Source organism: Ceratotherium simum, chromosome 32 (genome assembly GCF_057802395.1).
Source record: "Ceratotherium simum simum isolate JZ-2026a chromosome 32, ASM5780239v1, whole genome shotgun sequence".
In the NCBI taxonomy this organism is placed as follows: domain Eukaryota; kingdom Metazoa; phylum Chordata; class Mammalia; order Perissodactyla; family Rhinocerotidae; genus Ceratotherium; species Ceratotherium simum.
Genome location: NC_141931.1, coordinates 7,193,398 through 7,216,053, shown reverse-complemented (window position 1 = coordinate 7,216,053; position 22,656 = coordinate 7,193,398). Strand labels below are relative to the sequence as shown.

The 22,656-nt window shown below is 36.7% G+C and overlaps 1 protein-coding gene across 6 annotated transcripts in view; it reads left to right on the top strand.

Moving 5' to 3' along the window:
• Positions 1–22,656, top strand: part of WAC (WW domain containing adaptor with coiled-coil) — an 81,685-nt gene that overhangs the window by 32,477 nt on the left and 26,552 nt on the right. For all 6 annotated transcript variants that reach the window (XM_014783575.2, XM_014783577.2, XM_004425261.3 and 3 more), the window contains exons 4-6: positions 14,432–14,538; positions 21,447–21,562; positions 22,139–22,251. In XM_014783575.2, coding sequence (XP_014639061.1) covers positions 14,432–14,538; positions 21,447–21,562; positions 22,139–22,251 — 336 coding nt within the window. The remainder of the gene's footprint in view (positions 1–14,431; positions 14,539–21,446; positions 21,563–22,138; positions 22,252–22,656) is intronic.

The following is a 22,656-nucleotide window of genomic DNA, read 5'->3' as shown; positions in this document are numbered from 1 at the left end:
GAAGAAGTTGCATTGCATGTTGTAACTGTGGCAGACCTGTAGTTTCTAAACCTGGCTATCTATCAGAATCACCTGGGAAGTTCAAGCAAACAAATCTGAAAATCCTCAGATTATTAAAAGTGGTAGAATGGAAGTAGGAATCGTAACTGTTTAAAAAGCACCTCAGTTTCTTTTGATACATAGTTAACTTTGGGAAACTAAACTAAGATCCAGGGAAGAATGATTTCTGTCTTATTCTCTTAGTGTCTTGCACCATCTTTGGCTTATAGTAAATGTTCAGTAAATTAAATATTGGTAAATGAGTACTCTGTGGGGGGTGGGGGGTGGAATGTTATTGACAGATTTTGTTAAATAAAATTACGACAAAAGAAAAGTTTAAAGAGTATATTTCGAGTAAATTAACGTTTGCTGTATAACGTCAGTCATTTGGCACAAAACAGGTATCAAAATAAACACTTGGTAATTAAGTGGCTTTTGATCTCAGATATTAAACGGATGAGTTTAGCTGCATTCGGGGCATGCTGCCAGTCTTCAAAGTACAGCTTCTCCATTTGCCAGTTTATTTTGATTTTTCTTTTTTTTTTTTTTTAAAGATTTTATTTATTTATTTTTTCCCCGCAAAGCCCCAGTAGATAGTTGTATGTCATAGCTGCACATCCTTCCAGTTGCTGTATGTGGGACGCAGCCCCAGCATGGCCGGAGAAGCGGTGGGTGCCAGGGATCCGAACCCAGGCCGCCAGCAGCGGAGCGCGTGCACTTAACCGCTAAGCCATGGGGCCGGCCCTGATTTTTCTTATGATTGTCAGTGTTAGTCTGTTTATCTACTAACCCCACACCCCCCCCCCCAAGTTATGAGTGCTTTAATTTTTGAATTCTTGAGTATTTGAGAATGTCCTCCTGTTCTTCTTACTCGTAAATGACATCCTGATTGGAAAAATAATTCTCTGGGTCACATCCATTTTATTTTCTTAGCACAAAACTTTACTACATTGTCTTCTGGAATTTAGTGTTTCTATGGGGAAGTCGGAGGTCAGCCTTTCTTTGTTTGTTTTGTAAATGATATACTTCTGCTGCATGGATGCTTTAAGAATTCTTTCTTTATGCTTAAAATTCAGCAGCTTCACCAGGATGTGAAGATGTGTGTCAGTTTTTATTGGTTTTTTATTACTGTTTCTTGGTACATGGTGAGCCTACTTCAGTCTCCAGATTGAGATCTTTCTCTATTTCAGGAAAGCTTGCTTTTATTCTACTCTTGAGTGTCCTTGTTTTCTATTCTCTTCTTCAGAACCTCCAGTTTTACATATGTTGTCTTCATAGTTCATATCTGGCTTCTTACCTCTAAGTGCTGTCATCTCTGGCCTTTTACCCTGTATGCTTTGTGATATTTCTCAGGTCTGTGTTCTTTATGGTTGACATTGCTTTCAGCAGTGTTGATTCTTTTATTACTTCTAATGTGGTTTTTGCTTCCATTTCATCTTTTCTGTAAGTTCCTCATTTATTCCGGCTCCCTCCCCCTTTTGTATCCTCTTATCTCTTGTTTTGTTTTGTTTTGTTTTGTTTTATAGAATTCATGTTCTCTTTACTCTTTGAGATAGAACAGAATTTGTCTGAAGAGCTACTGGTTTCCTGAGATTTCTTTCAAAGTATTTTCTTCATCTGTTTATGTTGTATACCCGTACTTTGATCTCTGCACAGGCTCTGTGTGGGATGGTTTCTGTGTACTTATCTTGAGTGAAGTTATTCTGTTGGGCCTTTAAAATATATATATAGGTTTAAAATATATATGTAGAGTCTAAAGTGTGATTAGGTTCTCTTCGATTCTGTTTCTTATTCTCCTGGACACTATTTTAATTGTATTCTTAGAAGTTGGTGGTTTTTAATATGAGTCCAGATCAGGGAAAGAGGTGTGGGACATGTCTGTTAGAAAGAGGGGGATAATGTGAGAAAAGAGCAGTTCATTCTAGTTTCTCTGAACTTCCACTGTATTTGTTTAATTCTCTTTCCGGAGATCATATCTGGGGGTCCAGGGAGAGATTTAGAGTGGCAGGGCTCTGCTCTGATTCAGGTAGTTTCTCTACTTAACTGGGCCAAAAAAGTCAACTTACTGGGCCAAGCGACCCTTCTCTCCCACCTCTTCAGCCTGCCATAGTTTTCAAAATATGTCTTCTAATAGACTTAAGAGGAATTGGATGTTGGCTTTTAGTATTTTTCTGCACTTGAGTATGGATTTAATTGTCTCTTGAAATCATTTGTCAGTTCCAGTTTATTGGGTTGTGACTCTTGTTGGATTTGATTAAATTTCCTTTTTTGGTTTTTTTTTTTGAGTTAATTTTGATAGGTTTTATAGAGAGCAAATATAGAAACATTCTCATGCTGTCATCTTTCTGAAAATCTGCTTTTAATGTAATTTTTATCATCAAATTTTTGTGCTGTCTGATTTTGTTAAAAGGTATTTATCATTCCAATCATTGAATTAAAAGACTATTTCCAAATTGATTTTAAAAGCTATTAAGATGACTTTAACATGGTTCTTTTCAGTGTTAGATATTGCTAATTCAATGGGTTGGGAATTCCAACACCTAGATGAATGCTAAATAGAGAACATAAATGTTCCTCTGATTACGTATTATGATATATGCATGCTCTGCGGAGTATAATGTTGCTATTAAAAATGATGATGTAGAACCGCATTTATTGATGAGTGAATGTTAAGTAGAAATCAGTTTGATTCCATCTATGGGTATTTATTTGTACATGTAGAAAAAAGCCTTTGAGGGTGGATTTATCTTTCCTAATGTTTTTCTCCAGCCTCTGGTTATAATTTAATACCTGTTCTTTATTTTAGAAAAGGAGATAAACAGTTATTGCAATTTCAAAAAAAATAGTAAACATAAAAAAAAAGACTCTTAATTGGGAATTTTGTTCTTGGTATTAAAAGGTATTGCTTGGTGATAAATGATCGTTATGTAAAGATCATCCCTCTTTGAAGTTTATCTTTTTTATATTAAGGCACCATCCATTTATTCCTACAGTTAGTTGTTAATGCTTTGTTAGAAGTCTGTTTGAATTTTATTTATCAAATGTTCTCTCAGTATCTGTTGATAGCATATTTTTTTGTATGTGTGTGAGGAAGATTGGCCCTGAGCTAACATCCGTTGCCAATCCTCTTTTTGCTGAGGAAGACTGGCCCTGGGCTAACATCCATGCCCATCTTTCTCTACTTTATATGGGATGCCGCCACAGCATGGCTTGATAAGGGATGCATATGTCCGCGCCAGGGATCGGAACCTGCAAACTCTGGGCTGCCAAAGCGAAGCACGCGCATTTGACCACTGCACTACTGGGGCAGCCCCAATAGCATATTTTTTAAAAATTAACTTTCCGGATTATAAATCTTGCAAGTCTTTCAATATTCAACCATTGTGTATTCCTTGACTGAGGTGTATATGTTCTGAATTCTCTTAATTCTGTTATTGCTCTGTGGTTCTTGTTATCTTTGTCAGGATTTTCCAGTTGGTTGCTTCTTTGATTGGTCTGTTTCTGGAACGGATTATACACTACAGGAATTACTTTTTCCTTGAAAGTTTGAAACAGTTCCTCAATAAACCTGTGTAATCTAAGTCTGGCTAGAGCTGTGATTGGACAAGGAGGGTGGTGAGGAATAGGAAGATTGGGACTGAAGGGAAGGTGAAAAGATATGTAATATTCTTTGTCCAAAGCATGTTGCCATAAAATTGGTGTGTAGGTTAAACATTATCAGCAAATACGATCTCTTGGAGCTTCTCTTCCCCTACTTGCTCTGAGCTTCTGTTTTTATTTTTAAAATATCTCATAGTTAAGTAACATTTGCATCTGCCACATACTGTGTATAAAATTGGCTTAGGCAATGTGGCAGTGTTTACTTTTCCCTTTAAACCATTTCACAGTTGGAGAACACCTAGACACAAGGTGTCCAATGTTAGATTACCAGCAACTCTATCCATTATCTGCAGCCCTAACTGTCTCAACATAAAAGCAGGATGACTAAGCAGCAGAAACAGATGGAGTTTTAGAATAAATGCTGTTTGTGTACATCTCTGTTAAGTTACATTTAACGGATAAAGTTTACATACCTGCATATGACACAGGATTTGTTACCACTATCCAGCCTTTTGACAACTAATCTCGAGAGATTTTCTCTATCATTCCTTTTTTTTTTTGTGAGGAATATCAGCCCTGAGCTAACATCTGCCAATCACCCCCCCCCCCCCCCCCCCCCAGGAAGACTGGCCCTGGGCTAACATCCGTGCCCATTTCCTCCACTTTATATGGGACGCCGCAGCATGGCTCGACAGGTGGTGTGTGGGTGTGCGCCCGGGATCCAAACCGGCGAACCCCGGGCCGCCGCAGTAGACCGTGTGTGCGTGACTGCTTGCGCCACCAGGCCGGCCCCAATATATCATTCGTTTTTAAATGATACTGTATGGAGCCTAGAGGTTCCAAGAATGTGGCTGGGTTAGTTGATCCTTAATCCCCCACTACCCCCTGGCAATAAGAGCGGCTCCTGTTTTAAGTATGGGGCTTACTTTCATGCGTTTATTTTATTTTAGAGTCTACTGACAGACCCAGGTACTGTTGTAATTACAGGAATCATAGCCATGGCATGACAGACAAGGTCCCTGTGCTTGGGGAGTTTCTCTCCTAGTGGAAGAGACAAACAATTTAAAACAGACAAACAGGATAATTTCATATTGTGATTTAAGCTATAAAGGAAATAAATAGTGATTTGAAATGGTGATGACAGAGAGATAGGCAGGTGATAGGAGGTGGTGAGGGAAAGGCTTTTTTAGGGGGTAACCTTGTGAATTGACACCTGAACGATGAGCAACCAGCCATGTAAGGAAAGAATTTGTGGCTTAAAGTTGGGGAAAATATTAGACAGCCTTTACCTGAGAAAGAATCCTCTTCTTTAGTCTTTTGTCTTATCCTTAAAGATGTATGCTTTTAGTCTGCTTTTTTTGATGATGCACCTGGTACTGTTCACAAGCATCAAAAAAAATACTCAAAAACAAAAATTAGGTTTTTATTTATTTTGTGAGTTCCTTGTCCAGAAGATAAAATCCGTTTTTTCCTTAGTTTCGCTTCCAGGGCCCTTGAGTAATCTTTAGCTTAACTTAGCTTTACACCCCTTTTATCTCATATACAGGCATCTCATGTTTCTGTCAAACTAGTTTTACTCATTGCCCTCAGAATCCTTGTCACCCTGTGCTTTCCTATTTTTATGCCGTTGCTCATATTGTGTCCCTTGACGGAAGTTTATTCTTCCTTGTACCCGGTTAAATCCCTTCTCGTTTTAGATGATCTTTGTAATTTCTCTTACTATCTTAATGTAACTGAGATTTTAAGTGTGTGAAACATGTGAGGGCGTAGCGCATACTTGAAGATTCCTTTGCATTCATTTTTCACCCATTCTTAGATTGAGGATACCATGAGGTTTCCAAAGTTGAAATCAGCTACTTCTTGCTCAGTTGATTAGTCAGGAGGTAGAATTACCTACAGGCTTGCCAAGACCTGCCTCTCTTTCTCCTTGTTTGCTGTACTGTATCTCTAAAGGCGTCAGCTTAGGAAGGTGGTGAGTGTTGCAGGATGAGGCTGGAAAGGTAAGTGAGGCCAGAGAAGAGTGAGTGGCTTCCCTCTGTACTCATTAAAATTCAAAAACATGAATTCTGCGATACGTGTTTAAAAGATTACTTTGACTATTCTGTAGAGAGTGTTTTGAAATGGAGATGAGAATGAAAGTGGGAGAGCAGTTTAAATATTACGGTGAACTGAGTGAATTTCTACTGGAGTCAGTAAGAACAAGGAGATCCTTACTCCAGGATTAATTCTACATTGCCCTGTAATGCTAACTGACTCTTTGCTCTGTGTGGTACTGAATCAAGTGTCTGAGATCACTGAAGAGTCGAGAGTTAATGTGTTGATAATTTTTCTAAGCAAATAGAAGCATAAGACACTGAGTCTTGAGGGCATAGGCAATTAAAAGGATCTAGGCTTTTATAATTTTATTTATTTATTTATTTTTTCCCCCAAAGCCCCAGTAGATAGTTGTATGTCATAGCTGCACATCCTTCTAGTTGCTGTATGTGGGACGCAGCCTCAGCATGGCCAGAGAAGCGCTGCGTTGGTGCGCGCCCGGGATCCGAACCCGGGCCGCCAGCAGCGGAGCACGCGCACCCAACCGCTAAGCCATGGTGCCGAAGAGCCTGGCTTTTATTGTTACTTTGTTAATAAAACCCTCACCAAGAGCTAATAGAAGGGAGGATAAAAAATCTACTCTAATATCTTCATTAGTCCCTTAGTAAAAAGTCAGATGGCAGAGGTCAAAAGAGGTTAATAACGTTCGTAAGTATAGCATTTCAGACTTAGTTGTGATCTTTGCAGTATTTACATATTCAACCAGTACCTTATTTGACAAGTGAAGATAACCATAGAAGTTAGGTAACCTCCTCATTTTTATTTATAAGGTAGAGGTAAAATCTGGACTAAAGCTCGGATTGCCTGATTGAGTGCTCTTTTCACTAAATGAGTGATTCTCAACCTCCCCACCCTTTAAAAGGTATTTTAAATGACTAATTTAAAAAATTTGAGATATAATTCACATGCCATGCAATTATCACCCTCCATCCCCAAAACATATCTTTTAGCGGTCACTCCCCATTTTCTTCCCCTCCCTGCCTACTCCCCAATCACTGATCTACTTTCTGTCTTGATAATTTTCCTTTTGTGAACATTTCATCTAAGTGGATTATATAATACATGGTCTCTTGTGATTGGCTTCTTTCACTTAGCATAGTGTTTTCAAGGTTCATCTATGTTGTATCGTGCATCAGGACATAATTCCTTTTTTTTTCCCCCCAGGTTAAAGTTTCTTTACTTCAGTAATTCTCAGAGCCTTTAAAGTACACTGACATTTTCTGTGAGAGAATATCATGTACAGCTTTCTCCAGATTTATATGACCATGCAACATTTTTTATTCAAAGCATCTCATAGAATTAGAGTTTGAGAAATGATGAATTAGGGACTGCTGTCTAAGCTAGACAAGTCGAAATAACATGTAAGGTATGGTGACCTTTTTTTGGTAACAGTTTTATTGATGTATAATTCACCTGCTGTGCAGTTCACCCATCTAAAGTGTGCGATTCCGTGGTTTTTAATATATTCACAGTTGTGCAACCATCATCACAACCAATTTTAGAACATTTTCATCACTCAAAAAGAAACCATCTAGCTATTACTCCTCAGTGCCCCCCCCATACCCTTTTGCTCCCAGACCTAGGCAACCATTAATGTCCTTTCTGTCTCTATAGATTTGCCTCTATAGATCACAGGTTCAGATCCTGGGCATGGACCTACTGCAACACTTACCAAGCCATGTCGTGGCAGGCATCCCACATATAGAGTAGAGGAAGATGGGCATGGATGTTAGCTCAGGGCTAATCTTCCTCACGCACACAAAAAATATATTCCATTGTATAGATATACCATGTTTGATTTATCCATTAATAAGTTGATGGACATTTGGTTTGTTTCCATCTTTTGGCTGTTAAGAATAATGTGCTGTGGGGCCGGCCTGGTGGCGTAGCGGTTGGGTTCGTATGCTCCACTTTCGTGGCCTGGGGTTCGCCAGTTCAGATCCTGGGCACGGACCTGCTCACCGCTCGTCAAGCCGCGCTGGGGTGGCATCCCACGTAGATGAGCTACAACTCTACAGCTATGATACACAGCTATGTACTGGCACTTTGGGGAGAAAAAGGAAAAAAGAGGAAGATTGGCAACAGATGTTAGCAAAGGGCCAATCTTCCTCCAAAAAAAAAAAAGAATAGTGTGCTGTGGACATTTGTGGACGTGTTTTTATTTCTCTTGGACATTTTACCTAGAAGTAGAATTGCTGGGTCATATGATAACTCTATGTTTAACCTTTTCAGGAACTGCCAGATTGTTTTCCAAAGCAGCCGAGTATTTTATATTCACAGCAGCAGTGTATAAGGGTTCCAGTTTCTCTACATCCTCAACAACACTTGTTATAGTCTGGTTTTTTTTTGACTGTAGCTATCATAATGGGTGTGAAGTGCTATCTCATTCCTGGTTGAATTTGCAATTCCCTAATGGCTAATGTTGTAGAGCATCTTTTCATGCGCTTTTTGGCCATTTGTATGTCTTCTTTGGAGAAATGTTTGTTGAGATCTGTCCTTCATTTTAAAAATGGATTATTTATCTTTTTTATTGAGTTGTAAGAGTTTCTGCTAGTAGAAAACTAGATAAAAGTCCTTTGGATATGATTTGCAAATATGTTCTCCCATTTTGTGGATTGTCTTCTCACTTTCTTGATGGTGGCCTGTGAAGCACTGTAGTTTTTAATTTGGACAAAGTCTAGTTTATCTCTTTTTTTCTTTTTTTGCTTGTACTTTTGGTCATGGTTTATGCCTGTATTTTCTTGTAAGAGTTTTAGAGTTTCAACTCTTATATTTAGGTCTGTGATTCATTTTGAATTGGTTTTGTGTATGGTGTGAGGAAAGGGTCTAACTCAACTTCATTCTTTTGCATGTGCACCTTCCCTTAAGTATTTTGTAAAATCTCCATTTCTAGCCTGCTAATAAACATAAATATTACATGCTACCTACACATAAGAGTAGGAAAGATATGAGTAATTTTGAAGGTAATAATGTAATACATAATTTTCACAAAGTAATTTGTGTCACTGTGCTAGAAATATTTAGCGTGTTCATTTGAGATAAACATATAAGATAGCAGTACTGTTTTTAAAACAAGCTTTATTAATGAAATTCAGTGAGAGCTGCATCTTTCATTTAATAATTTTTGGTCCTAACTCTGTTAACAAAGTAATCTTGATATCATTCGCTTATAATAGATAGAAGTGCAGCATTATTGTATGGCATTATTTTTGGTGGTGAGATTTTTCCAAGTAGTGAACACCTTGGTAAAAGTTTGAAACAAATCTAAGTACTCTGCAGTACAATTTGCGTAGCAGTTATATTCCAAGAAAAATTCAGCATATTATGTTAAGCAGAATTAGGTTCTAGGCTCAGCTAATTATAAGCTGATTTTTTTCAGACATGGGACAGTTCTTTGAGAAAAGTCCTGTGCACAGTAGGCATCCCTGGCCCCTTTTCATTAAGTATCAGTGGGCATCTTCATCTAGAGCAGTGCTATCCAGTGAGCCATGTATGCAATTTTAAATTTTCTAGTAGCTGATATCTGGAATTAATTTTAGTAATATATACTATTTAACAAAAAAATAGCTCATCATGTAATCAATATAAAAATATGTACGTGCTATTTTACATTCTTTTTGTACTAAGTCTTGAATCCAGTGTGTATTTTACACATACAGCAAATCTTAATTTAGAGTAGCCAGATTTCAAGTGCTCAACAGCTTGTGTGTGCCTAGTGGCTATCATTTGGATAGCACATATCTAGAGGGAGTAACTCAAATGGAAGCCTGTTGTTGTCACACCGTCTCATGTTTCCCCGTTCCCTAAGAGACATAGTCTGGTTAGCTACAACTCTTGCTTTTCATTACCAGTTAGCTCATATACAATTGGTAAATTGGAGAATGACATCTATATAAATTGAAGTTGTGTTGGTTCATATGTGAAATTTTTTTTTTCTAGGCAAGGAGAATCAGAATAGCAGGAGTAGGGTTATAACCTTCAAATAGAAAGGAAAAAGCCCTCAACCAGCTGCTACACAGGCAAGACCCCTAAAGAAAATTCAAATCTGTCCCCCTAGCCTTGCATGGCTCCCTGTCTGTGGCAAGTTGCACTTTCTCCGCTGTCCATTTTACCTGTAGCCTCAATGCTCAGAACTTCACTTCCATGTTCTCAGCCCCAGCAAGCCACATTTCTATCCTAATGTTTTTTGCATTTTTAATATCCCCTGAAGCAATCCACAACCATGCTGAGCTGCTTGCCTGTGCTATTCAAGTTTTGTTAGTGCTCTGGTTATAACAGAGTTGCGTAGTTTTAAGTGATTTGCTGCTACTCTATTTTTCCCCTAAAACTTTTGTTTTTACTGTACTGTTTTGCAGAATTCAGGGTTTTTCAGGAAAACATCTGTGTTATGGCAAACATACCCATGAGAGGTATGGCTTTCTTTGTGAAATCCCCATATTTTTAAATGTTTGTGGTTTCTGGTTTTGGAGTGCTAAGAGGAGGACCAAAGACACTGGAAGGCAATGTAACATTTAGAATTAAGTGTGGCCCAGATACTGACCACACCAAAACTATCTTGAGAATGCTTATTAAAAATTCAGATCTTGGGGTCCCATTCCGAATACTGTGAATCAAATTCTTTGTGAGATGCAACCTTGAAATCTACATTTTTAAATTTACTGAAGTTTGAGATCCACTGCTGAACCTTATTCATTCATACCTGGTATCTGCTTTTATTAGTTTGAAAGGGAGTTTGGGATGGTGTATGTCCTTGAAATCTTTCATTTAGTATTATAGATATACCTTATGTATTAAGATTTAATTTCTAGGTCTGAGGATCTGGTAGTGAATTTTAGTGGTTGTCATGTTCTAAATAAGGACATAAATGCCATAATGTTTTGCCCCTGAGTAGAGTGAAAACTGTTTAACTTGTGGAAAAGCTAGTTGCATTTCCATACCGTGTTTGATCATGTAGAACCGTATATACTTCCCGTTTTCCCTCTAATATCCAAGTTCCCTTTTCTAAATGAGAGGCAATCTAATTGTTTAATGCCCATTTGTTGCTGAGTCAGATGTGTTCGGCTGCATTTTTTGGCCCAGAGTCCTCTCCTAGGGCTCCACCTTTCTCTTCTCAGATTGTAGGTTATATCCTCCTTACCCTTTAAGATCTAGCTTCTGAAGTTTTGATGGATGCCAAGTAGGGATTATTCTGCCTTTTAAATATTGAAGATTCTGTTAGGGAAAAGGTCATTATCTCACATTGTTGTATTGTATTGTATTGTACTACTTAGATTAACGTCTAGTCCAGAAGTCGGCAAACTTTTTCTTAAAGAGCTGGATAATAAATATTTTAGTCTTGTAGGCCACACGGTCATTTTCACAATTAAAAAGCAAAAGTAGCCATAGATAATATTAAATGATTCGCTGCAGCTGTGTTCTGATGAAACTTTTTATTAGTAAAAACACACCCAGCAGGTTGTAGTTTGCTGACCCTTAGATTCTAGTTTGATACTAGCATCCAATCATGTTACATCTCCATTTCATATCTACCTTTGGTTAAGCACTGGACAGGAGAACTTTGCTCACCCTTTAGGTTCTTCAAGTTGGCAAGCATAACCATATGACCCCTTCGTTTCCGCCACTCCCCCCTCCCCCCAAAAAAAAGAAAACCCAAATAATTCTCAATAGTACCCCTTTCTTCCAAGCCTTTAGGACTAGCTTTATCAGTCCTACTTTAATTTCTTAAGGTTGGTTTAAATGTGTATCATTTAAAACTAATTTCATCCCACTTATCTACAAATACTACTTTTTTCAAGGAGCTATTTTCTTTTTCTTTAAAGTAGTGAACCTTTTTCTTGGTAATGTACAGAGAACACAAAGGGCACTGGACCGTAGAAACAGCTTTTGCTCTCATTACTTTGTTGGGCCGCACAGCATCCATGAGACTCGCCCTCACCAGCGTATATGTTATCTTCCTTTCTGCACTTGAATAGTTACTAGTACTAGATTGAGCATGAACATTCTGAGTTCAAGTTTTGTGTATGGCTCTACTCTTCTTTGGATGTGTTACCGTCCACAAATCACTTACTCTTTTGCTCAGCCTTAGATTCTACACTGTATTATTAATATTATACTACTAATAAAAAAGCTTGCATTCTTATCCTGAAACACACAAGTTCATCATGGGGTAGAATACAAAAATTCACGTGAGTTTTTAAGATAAGGTAGGAGATTTCAAAGTAACATTGTGTTGTAGCACTTTCTGTAGACGTGGCTCTGGAAAATCATAACCACCACCACCATCATTACTCTGACCCTGGGGAAGATAATATAAATTGTAGCTTTCGTTATAGAGAGTTAGCTTGGTTTAGCTTATTATAGTCATGTTATTCCGGGGCAAGTCTACCCTCCCTTTAGTTCTTAAGCACATTCTTCTGGCTGGAATCTAAAGTTCTGTTGCCTACTTTACCATACCATGCCTTCTATAAGACCTCTTTTACTTAGTTTTGGATTCTATTTAAGAATGTCAGTTTATTTTTAGTCTTTTATTAAAATATCTGTATATCTTTATCTTGTTCTTCACTTTTTTTTTTAAGTTTCAATTAGTTTTGCTAAATGGTCTAGATAAATTATTTCATAGAATGTGGAATCTGGTCCCTATTCAAAAAGCTCCTGTCTCTGAAATGACTTCCCTCTCAACAGCTGATTCAGTTTTCTCTTGACTGAACTTAGGCTAGTGTGCCTTAATGCTTATGATTTTTGATTATTGCATTATGCCCTGTGAAAACACATATACTAGAGCTAAAAGCTATCTGATAACGTCTGTCAGGCTGGTCAAAGACATACCATTTCTTCAGAGGTAAAAGCTTAATTAATTGGATGGTTGTAAATTTTTAAAATTTTCGTTGATAATAAGAACAACACTAAAGTAGAGTGAATTCCTGGATCTTAACCTCATGACAGATCAATAGACCTCATTCCTAATATAACTTATGTTTATAGAGCACTCTATCTATCATGTCTTTTAACAAATCTTTAACATGGCACTTTTATTTCATAGATTTAAGTGTAGAGCATCTTGCTCAAGAATGTATGCAGATAAATGTCAGGGCATCTCACCCAGGCTTCTTGATGGATTACTCTGGGGTTCATTTCAGTCAATAAGATTGGCCTTTTCTCCATTTTGCTCACATATTTATGGAAATTTCCATGGAAATCTCAACTCTACTAGTAGTGTATAACTATGGTATTCTGGTAGTCCATATTACTAGTTGTTTCTTATTTGTATTCAGCAGTAAACTTGACTTTTAAAAAAATCTTTGAGTTACTTCTGAAAAGTACAAATTTCAGCGTAGATCTCAAGATTTTCTTCAAAACTTGGAGTATTACTTTTTCTTAGTAACTGAGTATGTTGGAGTCCTCAGACCACCCCCAGGTTCAGTGGTTCTCTAAGAGGACTTACAGGTCTTTGAATCTGCTTCTAGCTTCCCTTATAAGCTGGCCCCCATCCAAGATTAAATCTTGGCCATTGCCTTTTCTCTTGCCATACTCTTGATTTCATTCGGAGCTCATATTGCTTATTTATTATATGCAACGCTAAGTTAAGAGTCTCCTACCTTTCCGCTCTAAGGGAAGAGACTTCCAGATCCACTTCAGAATTCCTGGTTCTACATAGATCTACTCACCATTTCCACTTGGATATCTAAAACCTTAAAGTCATCTTCTGTCTGTCCCAGTTCACTTTTCTTATGCATTTAGTTTTCCCTGTTGATTGAAATAGTTCTTATTTATATCTGTTCCTAACAACTCTGGTTCTGACTGCTAACTAATTCCTAGACCACTGGACCATTTAAATTGCTCTTCCCACTTGCAGTTTTTGTTCGTTATAGTGTACCCTCCACACCACTGCTAACTCAGTTAAAAAAATAAGTTGAATTATGTTACCTTGATGCTGGAAAATAAATATGTGAAATAAAATTGAAATACTAAAAATTAGAGTTTTGTGGTGTACCTTTTTGTATCATTAATCAGAGTATTTTTGCATGTCTAGATTTTTATACCTTGGCTTTTCTTAAGACAAAAAACTATCATCCCTGATAGTCTCTGAAATGTGTAGGTTATTCATAAAGCTCCTGAGTTACTTTAAAGCCATGTTTAGGTCGAGTTGGACCTGTTGTTAGGAAACTTGATGTCATTTTTACCATCATGAAAGCAAGTACCTTCCCTGAGACTTAACTTTTTGAAAACTTGATACTGTTTTAATTGAACAATTGGCAAAAATATTAAAAAATAAGTCATGGAGACTATTTAAGCAACTGAAAAATAATTGCAAAAACGTTGGATCACTGTGACTTTTACTTCTGTTATCAGTTGGATTTTTGTGCTTGTTTTCTTCATGTACGTTGTATATCTGTCTTTCCCTAATAAAACTTCTATTTTAAAAAAAAAGATACAAGTTGCTAGACATGATATACTTGAAGTTTTGTTCGTCTCGTTATAAATAACATTGTTCCATAGGTTATTAGCCATGTAGTGTATGTGCTCTTTAAGCCACATCTTCAGTAGGCTGACAAATATTTTATATACTATAAGTAGTATGAATATGTATATATTCCTGATACTTATGTAAAATGCTGATTTAGGGATATATAGTGAGCAGTTTAAATTAAACATGAAATACAACTTACTTATAATTCACTTTGCTCTTTATTTTTTTAAGGGACCAGTTACTCTCCACAAGAAAACTCACACAACCACAGTGCTCTTCATAGTTCAAATTCACATTCTTCTAATCCAAGCAATAATCCGAGCAAAACTTCAGATGCAGTAAGTATATAAACATGCCTAATTTTTTCTTCTTGGAATTTATTGCAAAAAAACAAAAACCTCACACCAAGTCTTGTTAAATCTAATGTCTTTTCTTTAAAAAAATTTTTAATCAAAGTTGACCTTTTCTCAATGTATTTGAACTAATGAGCTAACCTTATTAGTAGAACTGAGCATAGTCAAAAGATACCATCTTGGTATTATTTCATCAGAGCAAAATTTTACCATAGGAATAACTGAGATATAAAGTGAAACTTCTGTAGTTACTTAAAGTGATTTAACTTGAGCTTGCTCTTTCCATAATATATAAGCTTTTTAGGGCATATATTTATTTAGCGTCTACTGTGTGTTGAGCACTCTACTAGACACTAGTGATGTAAGGTCCCTGTCCTCAAGGGCGTGAAACCCAATGAGGAATTTTAGATATTTCTAAAATGAAGTAACTGTTAATGAAGTAGCTGTTATTACTCAGTTTGAATTTTTTAAAGTCAAGGTTTAAATGAAAGTTCCAATACATTTATTCAACAAAAATTTAATAAGGTTTCCATTTGCCAAGCATATGCTAGGTTGTAAATATATAGAACTAAGAAAGCGTGGCCCATGTTAAAGGAACTTTCGGGCCTGTGGTGCAGACCAAAAAGTAAACAAAACAGTGCCTGTTCAAGTTGCTTTCGGAGAGGGGCTCCCACCTTGGATGAGGAAGCTGTTAAAGTATAAGTAACGCTATCCAACAGCTTGAATATGACCTAGCCAGTTGAAGAGGTTTCAAATTTGTGCAGCATGTAAAGGAACAGCACCTACAAAGACACAGAAGTGTGAAAAAGCATAGCATGTTTGGAGAACTTGCAAGCATTTTGATAGTGCAGAAGAATGGCAGGAGCTCAGGTTACAGAGATAAGTTGGGGCCAGACAACAAAGAGTTACATATCTTGCCAAGGAATATGAATTTTATATAAAGGCGATGGAGAGCTGTTGAAGGGTATAATTGGTGAAGTAACATCATGTTTGCAGTTTAAAAAATTACATCAGCAATATGGAAAATACATTATAGGAAGGAAAGGACAACTAGAAGGCTATAGAAGTGTAGATTGAATCCAGCAGATTTTGCCTTGGATATTTGGATGATCATCATACGTTAACTGGCATTGAAAACCCTCAGAGTTGATTATTTCTTGTCCCTTGTTGAAGTGGTGTGGATAGTATATTTCTATAGAAAATTGAGACATCCATAATAACATTGTCATAAAAATAAATTTAGCATAGTTTTAAAGATGGTATTAATCAGGGTCTAGATTACACAGAAAATTTCATATACAGGATTGGTTAAGCAGATATTGCAGGTATTGAGGACTGAAAAATCAAAAGGAAACACTGAGGTAACGCATATATAGTAATCACCCCTTGGGGCTGGGGAACAATAGGAAGAGTTTGGGATTATCGGAGCTTAGGGGAGGAGCCCTGCAGAGCTGGTGATAGTACCTCTGAGTAGTACGGTGAAGCTAGTTCTGGTTTGGGGTGGATAGCAGAGAGTTGGAAACTGAAACTGACTGTGGCTGCTAGGCTTCTCTTTTCTCCTGCCTTCCAGTCTTCCTCTGATGCCTAGTATTTGTTGACAGAATCTAACAGAAAGCCAGCTGGCTAAATAGAATGTACTTTGCCTTATCCCAGCCCTGCATCACAGAACAGAATATAGAAGGGTGGTATTGAGGCTGAGATAACAGCTTGATAAACCTTCACAGGTGTTACCATCAAACTGCTTGTGATGAGTCATTTTCAATAAGGCATGTATTCAGGATTTTAGAATGAATATCTCTATTTTTGTGAAAAATGGCCCCATTAAGATAATACTAACCTAAAGCTCCATTTATCACTGACAATTCTGATTTGGTATTTGTCTGCTGTTAGGACGGAGGCAGGCTATGTGAATATTCTTTTGGTAAAAAAAATTCCTTGTTCAGGGAAAACAGATCCTGATTATTTTGATTTTCAAGAGATGGATTAACATAGTAAAATCAGAAAGAATAAATAATAAGCATCAGATAAGCTTGAAAGACCCAAGTCATAAAGGGTGTCAGAGGATTTCATTTATGTGAGTGGAGACTGAAGACCATTACCAGAATGGATTAAATGTTATGTATTTTCAGAATTGGTTTCCCTTTCTGTAGATTTCAGCTGTAGGTGTGTGATTAATCTCTAAGTAGTGGTCTTTTTCATTATAGTGTACTCAGTAGGCATGACACATCATATATCATTTATAAACTATGCATTTAATCTTACCTAAGAAGTCGGCTTTTGAACATTTCCGAAGGTTACTTGTAAACTGACCTTGTCTTAAAATCACTTGTAATAGAATTTTTTGAGTAGTAAGTAAAAATAAAATTACCTTTCATCTAGTATTTTCCTAATGAAAGAATAAATGAACGGGTGAATGTTAGGTAACCCAGGTTAACACACTATTTTAACCCAGGTTAAAATATGGAATAGCTTTTTTAAAAAGTGGGGTTTTTTTCTCTTAGAGGTTTTCATGTTTTAAATCTGTCTTGGAACATCAGTAAAAATATTATGTAGAGTTATCTACACAGACATTTGCTTGTGTGGGTGATTTATATTTATATATATTTTATCAAGTTAACTGTTGAAAGTGGAGTTGAAATTACCATATTTTTTCAGTATTACATTAAGATATTCACATGTAGTTCCCTGCTAAGTCCTAAGATGAACATTGATTGTAGTATGTTTAACACAGAGCCTAGCCTATGGTAAATGTTTAGGAAAAGGGAGCCAGCCCGGTGGCTTAGCGGTTAAGTTTACATGCTCCTCTTGGGTGGCCCGGGGTTCGCAGATTCTGATTCCGAGCACGGACCAACACGCTGCTTGTCAAGCCATGCTATGGTGGCATCCCATATAAAGTAGAGGAAGGTGGGCATGGATGTTAGCCCAGGGCCAGTCTTCCTCAGCAAAAAGAGGAGGATTGGCAACGGATGTTAGCTCAGGGCTAATCTTTCTCGCAAAAAAAATATGTATATTTAGAAAAAGCTTGGTGAATGCCTCCTTTTTCCTGATCTAAGTCACGATAGGACTTAAAGATGTTATGTAGAATGTTTTAGATTAGTTATTCATATTTGTGATTTTTTTTCCCCCAAAGAGACCTCTGAGTCTTCATTTAGAAAAAAAATTTTTATTTGCACTTACAGACATTATAATTGGAATCTTCTGAGTATTCTTCACCAAATTTGATTTGTTGCTGGGAAGCACTTTAAATTCAATCCTAAAGAACTTTGCATTTATATTCTAACTCCTCTTATTATCAGTTAAATATCTTCTGCATATTTTGGAGCTATTAAGTTTGAGGCTCTCAGGATCTAGTCTTTGTAACCAGTCTTGCCTGAACATATTCTACGTAATTTAATTTATTCATTTTTTTTCCCCCCAAAGCCCCAGTAGATAGTTGTATGTCATAGGTTCACATCCTTCTAGTTGCTGTACGTGGGACTCGGCCTCGCGTTGGACGGAGAAGTGGTGCCTTGGGGCGTGCCTCTACGTAATTTAAAAAAATAGAAATTTATCAGAGAACTCTTAGGACGCCATGAAATTCTTTGTTACAGTGAATGCCATCTTTAATGTTGTTATTGAATGAACTATTCTTTATTAATAATTCATAAATTAATTCCAAGATTAACTGTTTCTTTTCCATAGTTGAACTTAGAGAAGTAGTAGTGGGACTCCATATTTCAAAGACAAAGTGGAAAGGTAGAAAGATGCTTTTTTTTTTAAGAAGAGAAAAGCAGCATTCACATAAGAGTTTTAAAAGACATTTTGAATTGAAGGAGAGCCGATAGGTGCTTCAGTGACTGTTTAGTGCTATTCTTTTAGAGCAGCCATTTTCATACTTGTTAGTCTCAAGACCTGTCTATATTCATGGAAATAGAGAGCTTTTGTTTATGTGAACTCTATCATCAATATTTACCATATTAAAAATTAAAACTGATAAATTTGAAATATTTGATTTATTTAAAAATCAGTCCTAAACCTAGTACATGTTAACATATGAAATATATTTCTATGAAAAATAACTTGCTAAAACGAAAAAATCAAACATCTCTTTAAAGCCTGACTTAATAGAAGATACTTACTTTTTCATATCTGCTCTACATTCAGTCTTTTGTGATATCAAATTTCCTGTAGAGCCTCTGGGAAAACCCCACTGTGTTCTTGGGGTAGAATGAGGAGGAAAAAGAGAGAATCGTCTTAGTATTATGAAAATAGTTTTGATCTTGTGAAATGATCTCAGAATCCTTCAGGGGTTCCTGGAGGACACTTGGAGAGCTGCTGCCTTGCAGCATGTGTTGGCAACTACATCAAGCCTAATTTAGAAAACTTGAAATGTTTGCAGGCCTTTTTTTTTTTAAATTTTATTTATTTTTCCCCCAAAGCCCCGGTAGATAGTTGTATGTCATAGCTGCACATCCTTCTAGTTGCTGTATGTGGGACGCAGCCTCAGCATGGCCGGAGAAGCGGTGCATTGGTGCGCGCCTGGGATCCGAACCCGGGCCGCCCAGTAGCAGAGCGTGCACCCTTAACCGCTAAGCCCCGGGGCCAGCCCATGCAGGCCTTTTCTTTATTTAGTTCTTAATTTTAGCTATTCTTTTTTTAAAATCAAGAAATTAAACACCTGAGGATCTAATGTATAATATGGTGACAATGATTGATAACACTGTGTTATATAGTTGAAATTTGCTAATAGAGTAGAACTTACATGTTCTCACCAAAAAAAAAAAGGTATGTGAGATAATGGATGTGTTGATTACCTAGATCGGCAGAATCCTTTCACAATGTACATGTGTATCATATCATCACTATGTATGCTTTAAATATTTTATTTGTCAATTATACCTCAATAAAACTGAAAAAAAAATACAATAAAAAAAGAAATTTAACACTTGCTGTTACACATCAACATTTTAAAAGTTACCCCATTACCTTTTTTTGTTTTCCTTAACCTTTTTTGAGGATGGAAGTGGGGTGGAGAAGATAAACTAAAGTTACTGGTATGTGATTGTAATGTTGTACCCTGGAACACATTTTGTTAAAGTAAACATTAACTTGTACTGACCTAGGATTTGATAAGCAAAATCATGCAGTGTCATAGACTTCTTCAAGGTTCTGGTGTGTGAACTTTTAACTGTCCTGAAGGTTGTGCCAGAATGTAAATTAAATGTTGTTAAATACACTGTTTAGTTGAGCTGAATTTCTTTTTCTTAAAGCAAGACTTTTTGGTGAGGGAAGCGGTGTGTTTATACGTATTCTGATGCAAGCTCCTTACCTCCGGGACAGGAAACAGTTCTCAAAACCATCACTTTGAAGAGCACTGGTCTAGACCACTCTGCTCTACTCTTGGTGTCTTCTGTCTACCTGCCTCAAATCTCGTTCTCTGTCTTCAGACCTACCCAGTAATCCCATATAACCACTTGCCAAGTAAACCAAATCTTCCAGATACATCCACAGAAGATCTCAGTTTGCATAACAGTTTAGGTATAGGGAGTGGTGGGTGGTAGAGAACTTTTTGAATTTGGTCTTCTCTGAATGGGTTCCTGCAGCTTGGTGTAGCCTGCTTTCGGAAGTTAGTGGGATTGAGAATTAACTCTCCATTGATTTTAGAGGTTTGGAGGCACAGGGCTGATTTCCAATAGCTTCATTATTTTGGGACATAAACCCGAGAGCATACAACATATGGCACAATCTACAGTATTTCTTCAACTACCCTCAGAATTATTACAGCCTTTCCAGAATTGGTGTTGATTTAGTGGATTAAATAATGGACATCGGGAAACCTGAGTTTTGATCCTTTCTTCTACCACTAACTAGTTTTGTGACCTGTGGACAAATCGTAATTTCTCTCAGCTCGTTTTCTGCTTGGTAAAATTATAACTGAGTAGGCAGAGCATAAGAGTTCTTTTCCTCAAGCTTTTTTTTAAATAGATATACGCTGTGGTGAACCCAGAAGAAGGATAGAGTACCAGAGTATAACATTGTTTCATTTTAATCTCAAAGCTCCTTTGAAAAAATAGTTCATCTAGAAGTATACTTGGGATTCTATCAGATTTCCTGGGGCCAGTGCAGGCACTTCAGTGTTACCTTTTTTGAAATCAGTTCCATGAAAACTGGGCCTTTCAGATTTTTCTAATCTTATTATAATCTTACGGTGCCTATAAAATACCTTCAAGAGACTGTATCTGAGAACTTTCGAAAGACAGACCAGTTTTAGTTAAGGGAAAATGAGTGATGCTGCTGATCCTATATATTACGTGAGGCAAGGTTTAGTTAATACTTGACCCGTCTCATGGATTTTGAAGGTGAAACAAATTTATAGTTTCTAATTAGCTTTGTGTTTACATTTAAAAATTTTTTTGTGCTTTTTCCCACCAAGTAACAGTCAGTGCAGGCAGGTGGTTCTCTGTTACACTATATATGATTACTATTGTGCCTTAGTTTGGAACTGATGTGCTCTCATGCCATCAAGTCAGTCAGTTGAGAGTGGGTTCCCTAACATCCCTCCCCATGTGACTGGATTTCAGCAATTAAAATTATGATAACAGGGAACTTTTGTAATGCTTTTCTAAAATCAAGGTGTTAATTTTGCATTTTTCTTCCTTTGCCTAATAAACTAATATTTATTACTCTGTTTAATTTGATATTTTATTGGGTTTTCCATTGTTGTCTTTAAAAATTTTCGTAGACTAAGGTCTTCTAAGATATATATGCAGATAATTACATCCTAGTTGAGGGCATCTTCATCTCAAGTCTTCTCCCATATGTATGCTTTGAAAACCATTGATAGTCTTGATATTTTATATCAAGTGATTAGATAGTCTTTAACATTTTCTAATTTTTAAAAATGTGTTTTTAAGCCTTATGATTCTGCAGATGACTGGTCTGAGCATATTAGCTCTTCTGGGAAAAAATACTACTACAATTGTCGAACGGAAGTTTCACAATGGGAAAAACCAAAAGAGTGGCTTGAAAGGTATTTGCTCTTAATATAATTGAATAATATTTCTCATTCTTGACTCTAGGTTAACATCTTAGAACATTAAAACATTCTAAGTTTAGGTTTCTTATAGTGATACTCATCACTTCCCTTTTTAATTGCAGTGGTTGGCCCATTGTCTGTGTTTTCCATAATTTCTCTTTACCTTAAAAAAAAAACAAAAACACAGGACAGGTAAGAAACTGTCCACAAGGGCCTTGTGAACTGTTTGTATATTTAATTTAAAAATTTATATTAATCTACATTTATGCATCTCCCTTAAAATTTATAATAGAAATCTTTATATTTCTTGTAGGACAGTAATATGTTTCCATTATATATGTAGAATTAATATTGCAGGGTTTTGGTTGTAGGGTTAATGGCATATAAATAATTGATACAATATTGCCATCAGTGAGAAACATGAATGTTCTATTTGCTACATCCCATCTCCCACACCAGTTAAATGATGTGGCCATGTTCAGTTCTTTTGAGCATTTGGCCAGAAGTGTTATATGTAGACTCATTGTACCTGATGTAATTTTTATGGGTTTATCTAATTTTGATTTTTAGAGAACAGAGGCAAAAAGAAGCAAACAAGATGGCAGTTAATAGCTTCCCAAAAGATAGGGATTACAGAAGAGAGGTGATGCAAGCAACAGCCACTAGTGGGTTTGCCAGTGGAAGTAAGTATTTAATTTTTTTCTGTGAAACACTATAATGTTTGATTCATTCCTGTAGTTCCTTTGCTTTACAAATCTATATGCATATCCATTTACATGTGTAAACTAAAATAAATAGAAACATAAGGGTTTCTTTTATGTTGGATCTGTCCCCCCAACCTCCACTATTTTCGTTCCTAAAATGGGAAAGGGTGCACAATGAAATAGTACACATATGTATTCATCACTACCCATAATGGCTATAATACAGTTGAGTTGGTAAAAAATAAAATTTCATGTTGTGGATTGACTTCTTTTTAAAACAGGAGCTTCCCCCCACCCTGAATTGTGTCCTATTAAACTGGACACTGAAATCCCTTCGAAAACTCCCTGAGTGCTAATCTAATAATTGAATAATAGCCACACACA